This window comes from Choloepus didactylus, chromosome 5, assembly GCF_015220235.1.
Source record: "Choloepus didactylus isolate mChoDid1 chromosome 5, mChoDid1.pri, whole genome shotgun sequence".
In the NCBI taxonomy this organism is placed as follows: Eukaryota; Metazoa; Chordata; class Mammalia; order Pilosa; family Megalonychidae; genus Choloepus; species Choloepus didactylus.
The window spans coordinates 29,662,786-29,676,451 of NC_051311.1; the positions used below are offsets into that span (position 1 = coordinate 29,662,786).

The 13,666-nt window shown below is 37.4% G+C and overlaps 1 protein-coding gene across 1 annotated transcript in view; it reads left to right on the top strand.

Moving 5' to 3' along the window:
- The window catches only part of PTPRN2 (protein tyrosine phosphatase receptor type N2), a 1,313,563-nt gene that overhangs the window by 1,280,717 nt on the left and 19,180 nt on the right, over nt 1-13,666 (top strand). Inside the window, exons 20-21 of the mRNA XM_037835719.1 lie at nt 4,327-4,380; nt 6,634-6,698. Coding sequence (XP_037691647.1) covers nt 4,327-4,380; nt 6,634-6,698 — 119 coding nt within the window. The remainder of the gene's footprint in view (nt 1-4,326; nt 4,381-6,633; nt 6,699-13,666) is intronic.

Consider the following 13,666-nt stretch of genomic DNA (forward strand, 5'->3'; position numbering starts at 1 on the left):
CAGATAAATATTCAAACCAAGGAATCAGAAAATAAGGACAAAATGTATTGATCAGTCCAGCATTTTACACTACCATAAAGCAATTTGTATCTAAACAGTTACTCATCCTTGATTCTGCAGTTATTTAACGCAGAGGTTGAAAAGGCAAGTATCGTTAAAAAGATGGGGTTTTAGACTTATCTCTGAATTTCCTGAATTTGTATGTTACAGATTCTTAGGGTTATTATGACATTGTTTCTTTTGCCTTTTAGTCTACTTTGAAAAATGAAAGAAAAAAATTTTTATTTGAATAGGTCTTTGGATCAAAAAGCATGTGAATGAGCTTAAGGAGAGACATGAATTCATTGTCAAATATATAAAAGACATTCAGTGACTACTGTCCTAGTCCGTCACCTCTCCTAGAGATGCAGGTTATGCATTATGGATCCAGAATGCTGAATGCATAGTAAAACAGTTACTGTACACAATTCCTCTTTAATCCATCTTAATCTCCTGGCCAATCTATACATTTTCTCAGTCGAAATTTATTCCTAAAGACACGGTATTTTAAAAATCTTACATAGGGTATATTTTCTGAAATGAAGTTTTCTTCATTTACTTCGTTACTGACAAAATGGGCATAGCTAACAAAGATGACAATTCATCTTAATATCCCTGTCTTTATGTGCATTCAGTGTGTTTGTATACATATATATATATATGTGCATATGGGTATATTTATATATCCATATACATATATGGAATTGGGCATATACATAACCAACCCTCTGTGTTTATAATTCATCATGAAGAAAATTTGGATTCCCAAAATTCCCTTGCCCCAGAGTCTGTGGTGATAGGGTCTAAGAAGGTTTTTGTTAAATGAAGAGGAAAACAAGCACCTGGACACTTTCTAATGAAAATCTTGTTAGAATCAAAAGCTTTTCTTGCTTGCATTATTTGGTACTACCCAGTACTTCAGATGAGGTTGCCTTTCAGATATTAACTGGACAATTGATACAAATGATCACATTCTCAGAATGCATTATGCTTAGACACAAATTGCCGTTAGGTGATTGCTGTTAGGAGGCTATTTTTACTGTAAAATAGCCTCCCAAATTTCAGTGATAGAAAAGGTGAAGCCACTTCTGAAGACACTGGTCGTTTTAATGCTCCAGGATTTCTCATCTTACTTCAAACAATAGACCAGGCATTCTAACTCTGGCCTAGTGTGTTAGTCAGGCACTGAGATGTGTAATTAAATATTTCTTGAGCCCAGAGGGAGCAAATTTACACTTTAAAGAGAAACTGCTAAGCTAAGAGATAATTAGCATCACATGTGAGGGCTTTGCTTTAAAAAAATTTATATATATATATATATCTATACCTATATCTATTATTCTCTCACTTCTTGCTGTGTGCAATGGCATTTACTAACGCTGCTCACTGTAAAAATGGACAAACCCTTACTTTGCCAGCTAATTAGCGGTGGCCAGTGTCATTTTTGTGATGTTGCAGCTAGTAATATGAGCCCAGTTGCATAGTCACAAAAGTGATCATTGGAAACTGTGACTCTGCTGCAGGGACAATGTGGGAAACCCCTTTTCTGAGCCTCTAACGACCTCTGACCTTTGCTTGCTGATGGTTTGCATGACGATTTCTTTTTCACTCAATGGCCCATGGGTTGGTTTGTATTACTAATCATTCTTTCTCAGTTAATTCCTCCTGTTGAAATATATATAGTATCATTTTTTCTTACTGTTTGAGACCTTTTGCTTATTGATGATTTGTTCTAATAGAATAAAATGAGACAGATGTGTATTACTTATCTTCATAAATAATCTGTAGTCTGTATCTTAGGTCAACTGGATGAAAACTTTCATTGACTATGTGATAGTTTTGCTAATTTACTTGTGATATTTCAAGTTGTAATAATACAAGTACATGCTTTTTTTGTAAATAAAATTCTATATAATAGTACCACATCAATATTTTTACTACATGTCTCTTTGTTTGTGATTGTAAATAAGTTTAGCATGGGGCAGGGGCTGGTGTGGATATTAAAATTACAGTGAAACCTTCCTAAATCCTGCTGAGGCAGCCAGTCACAACATGTTAGAGGAAATAATATTTTAAATATACCATAAAACAAAGACAGAAATTACAGGACTGGAGAAGCAAATGACAGCCATATTAGCTAGTAATTAGCATTTTAGCAACATTTCTTAGTAAGGGAGGTTATTCTTACTAGGTTTTGTCAAAGAAGGAGCTGACCAGCTGTAAATAGGTTACTACTGTTCTGCTGACTCCTTACATTTATATTTTCTGGAACCAGTACATTTTAAAGAAGAGTATCTGGTTAGACTCTCAAGTATGAAATATAACAGAATGTTGAAGGGTAGAACTTAGATGGTAACCCCTATCACTTAAAAAGATTCAGCTACTGAGGAATTGCCAGTAAAATCTTCTGTTTGAAGGGGAAGCATCGTTAGAAGGAAAGCCACCTAGATTTAGTTTGACGGTTGAGTTTGCTTGATTCTATTAATGCACAAAACACACACACATACACGCAGCCTGTATTTAGTTAGAGAGTTTCACATTCCTCACATTTGAGTTTGGCATCTATTTTATCAGAGCTGGAATTCACGTTGCCTTTACAACCTGAGTAAAGAATGGGAGGTTTTAGAAGTAGAAATGAGTAGATCTATTTTCTAATCTGTTTTATTCTCAAAGGGCTAGGAATGTTTAAGGCATTCTGACCTGCAAGTACTATTGATTTTAATAAGAGTTCATTTTTACTTTCTTCTCTGGCCTTTCCCCAATTTTGAACCTGGAGTGTAACACCCAAAGAAAGAGAGGGCTCTAGCAGAAATGAAAACATGACTATTAGACCACTGGGTAACTTGTGTCACCCATGTTTCTGAGCTCTCTCCTCCATTTTTAAAGAGTCTTTATGTGTTCTTTTCAGCTTTAAAATGGTACATATTTTCACAGACTAGATAGCAACCACAGTTCAAAAGTTACCATGGAACAGGACTTGAAAATTACCATCTAGAGGTATTTTTTTGTCCTTAAGTAGTGTATGCCTTACTCCTTCAAGTTACTTTGCGTTGATTAAATTGACAGATCTAAACCTACCCTTCAAAAGTGACTCATTCCGTTAACTCCATAGAGGGAATTAAGGGGGGGGGGGATTCTGATATTTAAGCTATATGATATTAAAATATCCACTCAATTCATCAGTCAGTTACCAAATTCAAGTTCTCCCTTTCTTATCCTCTCCCACCACCATTTCCTCTGGGCTTTTAGAGTTCTATAGACAAAGCAACCAGTTGATTGGATTTTCATTTTCAACTGACTGTTATGGTGCTGAGTAAGCAAGATTTGCAAAGAAATATGACATTTTCCCATTTCTGGTCCAAGAAAAAATTCTTCTGTGTGGTGGTTGTTTTTTATTTAATTTTACTTCTTGTCTTATAGTATAGAAATTCATACATCACATTTTAGAACACATTACTTCACACATTTTCCTTCCAATAAACCAAAATTCTTCCTTTAATTTTCTTTCTTCTGAAATATTTTACTGATAACTTTGATGTACTTTGTAAATGTGTTTGTTTCACTAACTATAGCTTATACAATAAATTTTAAATTAGCCCTCTATTTTGGGTTAGGGGTTGTTTACAAAATTTAATATATGCTTATGGTTAATTTTTATATACCTTTGATCAAAAGCTGCACAATGGAATTGTTTTTTAAACATACCCAAATTTATAAAATGGAAAAGACTTCTTTTGACATAATTGAGGTTTCTCAGTAATTTAGATATCCTTATCAAAAACTGGCTTTAAAAATGATCTTTAAGATAATGCTTTTAGACAATGCAGTAATACTATATTCTAATATTATGTCTAGACTAAGAAATTTTGAACATAAATTGCAAAACTCAAAAATTTCAATGAAGAATTTAGACACTCATATCACAGTAAGTCAGATCAACTGAAGCAAAGAGAGGAAGAGAGAAAAGGAAAGGGTAAGAGAGAGCAAGAGAGAGAGGAGTAGGGTGGATGGGTAAGCTGACTGACCCATTGACCTAAAGCCTTGAGTTCATACTTAAAAAGGAAAAAACAAAACATTGTCAAAATATAAGAATTGTTTTTAAAGGCTTGTTTAATAATTTAATATTGAAAGATATTTGAAAATGTGTGTAATCTCTATTTTCTTTGTTAAAACAGGCTATTACTAAATAATTTTAAGGATTTGAACTATTTGCTTTGGCTAACTAGTTATTTTGGATAACACAGAGTCAGTACAGAACTATAATTTTTATATCTCTTTTTATTTCAGAAAAGTAAACAAGTGCTACAGGGGCCGTTCTTGTCCAATAATTGTTCACTGCAGGCAAGTACAACTTTTAACATGGATTAAGTTGTTTTTACCACCTCAAAAAACAAACTCTACAATTAATTATTGAAGTCCAACTTTATAATTGCTCAATGAATATATTTGACTGGTACTTCAAAAGGAAACCAAAGACATAAACTTAGTTTTCTATGCAATTTGGCTAAATAAAGTTTTGTGTTTATTTCATTACACATGTGTAAAACTGTTCATGGTATATTTTCTTTCTAGCAAGCCTCTGCACTGAGCACTATAATCTATTTCCAAATATTTGTGTCCTCCCACCTTAATTTCTCTTAAACCCTCATGACACCACTACACAAAAACATTAAGACAATATTTTTCATTTATCACATTATCTCAGCCACCAATATATTTACCTGAGGTTTGAAATCCTATGCAGATGGTAAGAAAATACTGCATGACGTTCACATATTTGGGGCCAATAATAAACAGGGACAAGCTCTGTAATTCCAAGTGTTGTGGCCTCCTAGTTTATTATGTGAGTCTGGGCCTTTGGATGCAAATTCAAAGGATCATATCTTTAAGTAGGTTAAAACCACATCAGTAAAAAGATCCACTCAAAAAACTCAATATAATGGTATTCTCTTCTTCTTGTCTTGGTCCTCAACTATTTTTGGTAAGGAACTCATACTCCATTTTTCTCGAATTATCTTATAGAATGTTCTTTTCTGCCTGGAATAAAAATGAAATCTTTCTTCAAAGATCAAACAAACATCAAATTTAATCAAGAAGAAGTGTGAGTGTGTGCATGTGTGTGTGTGTGTGTTGTCTATGAGAGAGGAGGATGAAAATAGAGTATGTTTTGATAGCCTCAAAAAGTAGACTAGAGTGTCTTTTAACCATAAATATACCAAAACAAGCTGCAGTTAATTGGGAGATTTTTGTGGTATGTCTTAAAAGATTCAAGTGAATTTACGTAATGCAAAAAAGAGAAGTGAGAAAAATATTCACCAACAGGAAAGATAACTGCAGTCATTTTTAATGAACACTGAGGATTAAATGGTGAACAAGTTTTGATGCCTACTCTTCTTTAATGATGCAGTGAAGATGTATGCATATGAAAGGACAATTTGTGAAATATATATCTGTTCCAGCTGCAGCTTTTTTCAACCATTTATTTGAGGAAACCTGTTAAAGTCAAACTCAATGATTCTTTACTATAACATATCAGCCTGTAGGCTTCCCATGAATTCTTAGAATTACAGGCCAGCATACAAATGAGAAACGGAAAGCAAAATGATTTGCCCTTTAGTCACATACTTTTTGAAGTTTTGAGGGAGAAACATTTGTTTTTTTCTCAAAGTCACCATTTATTCTGCTAGGAGTATAAACTTTTTAAAGTTCTTCATTTAAAAGCTAATCGTGATGTGGAAACAAGCCATATTTGTATTAAAGAGGATCTCTCAAACTCATGTAACTCACTGGTATCACTATGAGGAAAAGAAATGTTTAACATATTCCTTATTAAAAAATTAAAATGAGGCTGGTGCTACTTTTTCTCCCGTCAATGAATCTTTTATTTTTTCATTTGCTAATGTTGAGACACAATTCAAAACACTTTTTACAACTCTAATCCAGACGGTAAATATTCTGACTATAGCGGGTGGGATGAGGAAGAAATGAAATGTGTACTTTTTTAAGACTATGATTAAGTAACAAATGATATGTACATTTTCTACTTCATCTGGGAGTGACGTGCATTCAGAAAGGGGAGGTGTTTGCAGCACATCACCCATAGGCCCAAACGTAAGCTTCTGCCAACAAAGCCCGAACCTCAAAGATGCTTCATTCTTACTGGGTAGATTATCTTGCAGCTGTTTTAAACACAAATGCCATCGACTCTGAAAAAGTCAAACATTTCTTTCCTTTTTTTTTCTGACAAAATTTATCACATGTTTGGCCAAAGAGGGGAAAGAAAAGGAAGCAAGAGAAACAAATTTACCCATGCACAATAGTTAATCCCTTATGAGCTGCCTGGATGGATTAGAGCTTTCTTGCTTTCCTTCTCCTCCTCCCACGTCTTTCTTTTCTCTTCCTCCTTGCCCCTCTTCCACCCTCGTGATTCTTTCCCTTGCCGCTTTCTTCCCATTTCTCTCCTATTCACAATCTTCCTTTCCTCTTGCTGGCCCCACTTAACCATAGAATGAAACAAATTGTTGCTGGCTTTTTTGTGTGTTTGGTTTAACTGTGTATAGACAGCATTTTTATTTTCTCTCCTTCTGTTGACAGTGATGGCGCTGGAAGAAGCGGCACCTACGTGCTGATTGACATGGTTCTCAATAAGATGGCCAAAGGTGAGATGCAAAAGCCTGGGTTTCTTTGTTGTTTCTGAGATATGTGATGGTGTTGCTATGGTAACGTAGGGTGTAATATTCACAGAAGGCCTTCGAAAGAATTAGAGGATTGTTGTCCCTTTTCCTGAATAACATTAAAGTTATTTGCAGCAAGCACACTTTTGAGGTTTATCCTTTGTTATCAGGCTCTACCCAGTGTCTAACGCTGTTCTCAGTACATATTTGACAAATTGATAAATAGTCGTCAAATAAATTATGATATTAATATCAGTATTGAGAGAATGCAGCCTTGGGATTTTTAAATGTTGTCCCAGCTCCTTCAAGTATTGTGCATAAATTGTCACTGTTATTTAAAACTGTATTTGCAGAGTACGGTTTAGGTTTTGGACTAGGTTCGTACAACTGATCTCTGGTAGTAATTATCCTCAAATAAAAATCAGTTTATCTCAAAGAAACCTTAGGAACACTTTTTTTTTTTTTTTTTTTTTTTTTTAACATCTTTTCATCTGACTGAATCTCTATTTGTACTCTTGGGGCTTTTCCTCCCAAAGATAATGTACAGTATTTTAGACTTTTAAGCATTATAATAGTAGAAGGAATTTTAGAAAATACTCAGTGCAGCAGCAATATGCGGAGGGCAGAGCTGTGAGTTGGCCCCGGTTCTACTACTGCTGAGTTTTATCACTTTGGACAAAACTTGCATCCTCTCTGGGCCTCAGCTACCTCATATTAAGGTGCGGGAATTGAGCTAGCTGGGCATTCTCAAAATGTGTACCACAGAATGCCAAACCTGTAAAGTAATCTCTCTAAAAGAGACATCAGAGAAAGAGCTCCATCTTCAAATAAATTTGGGAAAAGATTCTTATTCAGTCTGCATCTTAGAAAATCACAGTGCACATTAGCATAGTAAAGACTCTGAGAAGCCCTGGGGTAAAGAAACTTGTTTAGCTCCTTTAACCCAGCATTTCCTAAATTTTCTTGAGAAGACGGTTTTTCTTATAACACCTGTTACTATCCCATGGAACCAGACTCTGGTGGGACAGACATTCGGAAACATTGAATGAGTGACATTTGATGGTTTCTTTCCCATCTGTGAATAAACCATTTTGTCTCAACACTCGCACGTACTCCTACACACATGCACATGTATGTACATATAGAGAATTCCACATTTCAAAAAACGTCCCAGGTAGCCAACCATTCTTCATCCTTTGCCCTGCAACAGGAGCAGATATTGGTAATAGAAATGAGTTTCTGCACAATGCTGGCAATTCTAAAATAGGCATTTTCCCTACTCCATTTTTTTTCTAGCAAAAAACACATCTTTAGCCAAAGGCTTCAGATGCGAAAAGATAGAATAATAGCCCACCGTTCTACACAAAAAGACTAGAGAGCTTAACTAAATTATCTAAAGCCCTGCAACTAGTTACTATAGAACTAGAATCAAAACCCAGAGCCCCCAGGCCCAACCTGGTGCTTTTTCTAAGAAGAGAATGAAAGAAACACTTTGAAATTGTTTTTGGTACCATCAAATATTATTTTAGGCACCCTAAATTAGCTTAGTGCTGGAGATGTAAAAAACAAAGAAAGAAAGAAACAAAATGAAAATGCTCTGGTGTTGCTTTTAATATAGTTTTCTTTCTTTCTTTCCTTTTTTTTTTTTTTTACGGAATAACACAGTCCTAACTTTTAAAATTAAAAGTGCATTTTTCCTTGTCTATTAGTACTGCTGTGTGTTTCATCAAATTTCATTTGTCTAGCTTTGCAGTTACCAAAGCATGGAACTATCGTTGGAATTTATAGTTTCTACCCGTATCACCTACCCTTTCTTCCCCATATCTCATGCACAAAAACATTTTTCTTCTATTAAACCAAAAAACCTCCAGAACAATATAGATCATTTGACTCAAACATTTCAGAGCATGCCATTGTTTATAAAACAAGGTGACACAATAAACATTTATTTCAAATGGAAACTTGCTCCATACAAAGAAAAGAAGCAGAAGTGGGTGAAACAGATGCCTATATTGTCTCGAGAGTTGTTGAGATTATTTTGGTCTCCACCAAGACAATGTGATATAACCTGGATTTTAAGCACATGTAAGTCAGTTTCATAGAAAAGTAAATGAAAAGTATGCTCCAGTTCAGGTCTCCGGCCACTTACAGAAGGGTTGGCTTTATTGTCCAAGCGCTAAAGAATGCCATTTATTGACTCCATTGTACCATGTAATGTCAAATTCCATTTTAAGTGTGGGCTCAGTGTTAAACAATGCAGGGCAAGTCATGTGAAACTGGCTGAAGAAGGGAGTCACAGGATTTTTTTTTAAATTGGGTGCTTCTCCCTGCTCCCCCATTTTGTTCTTGACCTGCTCCCCTCTGCTTCTGGGGTATGCAGTGGGAAATCCCCAGACCTGGAGCCCGGGCCAGGGCTTAATGAAAGATCAAAGGGCAGAGCGGGCATCCCCGGCCAGCCGAGGTAGGCCTTTCCCAGGCCGCCACACTGTGAGGCAGCCAAAGGTTTTGTTCTGGCTGGAGGCTAGGCTGGGCCTGTGAGGCCTGTGCTGTCTTTGTCTGGCCTGAGAAGTTTGAGGCCCAGGTTGCAGATCCAGTGTTCATCAAATGATCAAAGGCCTAAAGCCCTGGACATGAAACCTTTCTTTCCATTTCCTTTTCTTAAAAAGAATGAATTGCACGGGAACCAAAGAATGCCATTTCCGAAGCTTTTATGTGCAGTGCTAGCACTAACTTTAGAGTCCTTCAGTTCTAAACGTAAAAATGTAAGTGCACTTTCAGGCTGGGCCCAGCTGCCACCACCGACAACATCCACCAGCATTTCTTTCAGAAAGGCTTTTAAGGATTAAGGCCTTCAGTCCTATTTTAAGGGCTTTTAAGAATAAACTTAAGATAATTAAAATTCTTTTTCCACCATCTAGTTTATTAGCAAGTAGACAATAATGCATTTTGAAATCAAAGTAAATAGGCTAATGCTTTGCAAAGGATTTTGCAGCGGGATAGTAGATATCAATCTGTAAAATACTACTGCATGTTAATTATTTCTACTGCAGTGAGCACATTTTTAATAATTAATATTTTGCATCAGAATTCGTTTTTAGGCAGTGTATTCCTCTCCATTGATGGGTTTAGCTCAAAGGTATCAAAAAATGTTTTTTCAGCCAAGATATTTTCCAAAGTTGTGCTTTGTTTTGTTTTGTTTTGTTTTATTGTCAATGACATCTCTTTACCCAGTGTTTTTTTTTAAAGGAAAGAAGAGCTTTAAGCAAATGGTGGAACTTCCCAAAGATAACATTTGCTCTGTCATCCTCAAATGACCAGGCTCAGCAAAGATGGGATTAAGCTTCATTCAGATAGGAGCAGTTACAGAAACCCAACTGTTGAGAAACGTGGATCACACATTTGCTGAAGGATTCCCCACCAGGATTTGTGTTTGGGCAGGACAGACGAAATATGAAAAGGTCTCAGGATGAGGCAATAGTATGGTGCTGAATAAACACATTCCGGTTTCCCAGTTGCTATTGTTATTCAAAAAGCCCTAGGATGCGTTTTTTGGGGAGGCCCTTTTCTTTTGTTTGGCAGGGGTCACAGGAATAGGAATTTCATTGTGCAGTGTGAATCACGGACTGTCCTTAATGGATGTGCTGGTAGTTGCCCTTTAAGTTTATATGAACTGGGAGTACTTTCCCAAATAATATAAAGTGTGAATGTGGACAGATAATGAGAGAGATGATCACCTGACCATCCAGCACCAAATTTTCATCCTCAGCAATTTGATCTGTTTTCCCGTCATGCAGTGTATGCATGAATAAGCATCTCCTTACATAAGGTCAGTGGAATAGATTTGGGTTATTTTTTCCCCCTGCTTAATTGCCTATGGTATATATGTAGTTGTCCTAATGCTACATTTGAATTCTATATGGTTACCTAGAGAGTCTTACCCCCAGAGGGAACTGACTTTATAAATGATGAGGTCTTAAGGCCACTTCCCACTGACCGCTTTTGTCCTTTTCTTCACCCTGCCTTTGTTCACAACTCATCACTTCTCCCTGCATTTCACCCTTCCTGGGTAATGGAAATGCAGGAGCACCAAAAGGATAAGAATTCCCACTTCACAGGTGAGTCATGAGAGCAAGTATGGAAAGAGCTTCACACCACACTTGACCCAGAGTAGTTACTGAGGAAATAGATTCCTTTCCCTTTGTGGCCACCCAGTGCTTGTATTTGCTTTGTCCACAGCTGAGCACCCAAGCAACATGACTTTTGTGGCCTGACTTTGCAAATCGCTAATCACATCACTTTGTAAAATTTTCTGAGTTGTAGAAACCTATTGTTTCCATGGAGAATCTTTGAAGAGGTCCTGTGATGGAGAAGCTACTTGGAACCTTCCATTTCTTACTGTACGACCTTAAATAAATTAGGCAGTCTGACTGCACAGATGAGGGTAATATTCTCAGCTGTCTTCCTAGTCTGAGGTGAGGTCCTTATGAGATAAAGTTTAGGAAAGGAAAATGTAAAATACAGGGCAATATATATCATTAGATACCATTATAATTAATACTGATCTTGAAGAGCCCCAGTTAGATGTTAACTTTTAATAGCAGATCAAAATAGATGGAAGGCTATCTTTGAGAAGCAACTAAGGTTAAAAAGTAGGGAAGAATGTTAAACAGACTAATTAAACCATAGTTCCCATTTTGTGTATGCTTTTGCATCATGACTCATTATCTACTGTATATAATGATTTCAAAATATCTTTTTAAAATAACAGTTATGGTCCATTGAACTTTTAAAAGCCAGTGTTCAATACAGTAGTCTCTAGTCACATGTACCTATTTATTTTAATTAAAATTAAATAAAACTTAAAATTCAGTTCACCACACTGGCCACATTTCAAGCACCCAGTGCCACATTTGGCTGGGGAGGCCTTATTGGACAGAGCAGCTAGAGAACATTACTTTCATTGCAGAAAATTCCATTGGATCACATTGCTCTAGAGAATTGCATCTAAATTGTGTCCTCTTCTCTCCATCTCTTCTCATCTCTCCAGACCCAGCCACCATTGTCTCTCACCTGTATTGCTGCAAAAGCTTCTAGACTGGTCTCCCTGCTCCCGTTCTTACCCCTTCCGATCTATTCCACACACTATTCCACACTGTATATATTTTTTTAATAGAAAAACCTTTGCATGGCCTGCCTCTGCACTTGAGTTAAATCCAAAACTCCTAGCATAGCTGGTCCCTGCCTGTCTCTCCAGTCTCACCCCAGACCCCTCTCGTCAGGGCCACACTGACTTCCTTTCAGTTCTACAAATCTCAGGGCCTTCGCACTTGCTGTTCCACTGGTGTGAAATGTACCCCTCACCCCACCCCCACCCCTTCCCCTCCTTCATCCTCTCATGGAAGCCTGTTGCTTCTTCATAATAGTCATCACAGTATCACTCACTAATATTACATTAGACCATGAAATTATAATTTTAGTGGGTCAAAAGGGCCACATATCCACAGTTGCATAGAGTTAAACCAAATATTTATTGAGCACCATTGCTTGCCAGGCACCATATACTTGGGAATATACGAAGAACAAAACAGAAAGAAAAAAAATCTTTCATCCTCATGGAGCTTCTACTGTAGTCAAGAGAAACAGACAATATATATAGTTTGTGGTTTGGAGGATGGTGAGAAGGTCTAACAAGCATTCTCTAGGGTACAGAGCACTGCTGGCTGGAGGGTCCGTATTGCCCAAGTGGTATACTCCCTACCTATCATAGCGCTCAATAAATACCTGCAGACTTGGAATCAAATTTTTTTCAAAGAATAAAAGGACCTGAGAGAGCATTTATTCTGATCACTTTGTCGTAAAGGTGAGAAAGCAAATCCAAAGAGGTTTGGTGACTTGCTCAAAGTCATGCGGCCTGTCAGAGTCAGATAGGGAACCCTGGTCTTCCTGCCAGTTCCTGAGAGTCCAAGAGGAACAGATGGTGATCGCAGACCATGAAAGGCAGTGGGGCCATCAGGGACAAAGCTGCAGAGACAGGGTCACCCAGCATGTTTTCAGAGGACAGTAAGTAGAGCAGGTGAGTTGGAGGAAGGGGTTTGTTGAGTGCTATAGTGAAAACTAAGCCAGGAAGAGTAAATTGAAATCAGATTGTGGAGGGCCTTAAATTACAGGCTAATGAATTTGGACTTATCTTGTCAGCAGACTGGAGTCATTAGGGAAGTGATAAAGTCAAGGCACTGTATTGGCAAGATTAAGTTGGCAGGCCTGGACAAAACGACTTGGAAAGTGAAGGAGCTGGAATCCTGACCCAGGGGTCCGTATGAGAGGGGTGGTTTCAGAGTGTTGGTGCAAAGGAAAGGACTCATCCAGTGGCCAAGACCGGTTCAGACAAGCAGTCTGGAAAAAACAGTCAAGTAACTTGAGGGGGAAAAAACTCATTCTTATGTTTGGCTGAAACATAAAAGCATGAAGTGCCAAAAGAAAATGAATTTTTTAGTGTCTTCAAAGTGATAATGTCTTGCTCTCTTAGCTCATGAAAGTTTCAGCCTGGCAAAAGTGTCCAGAACAGGGTGAGAAAAGAGGAGGGGAGAGGAAAGAGGAACACTTCTTGTGCACTTTCTTTCAGGCAGAGAATTTAAACTTTTATAAATCAGTGTATTCGGGAAGGCAAAAGTATGGGTATTTATTCTCTTAATCTGTTATATTTTTAGCAGGTTTCCTTCCCCTGAGCTATTCTAATGCCTTAGAAATAATGACAGGCATGTGGTGCTTGAAATGTCACTGCTGCATTTTGTAAACTGTCCCTTGGAACCACGTAGCAGAGTGTGTGTTAACTGGGGCCAATTGGCAAACAAGACTCTGTCAGGCCTTGTCACATGATGGAACTGCAGATGACCGTTGCTTGGTGGTGTGGGCTCTACCCCCAGTAAGTGACCAAGTCAGAGGGCAGCCCCAGG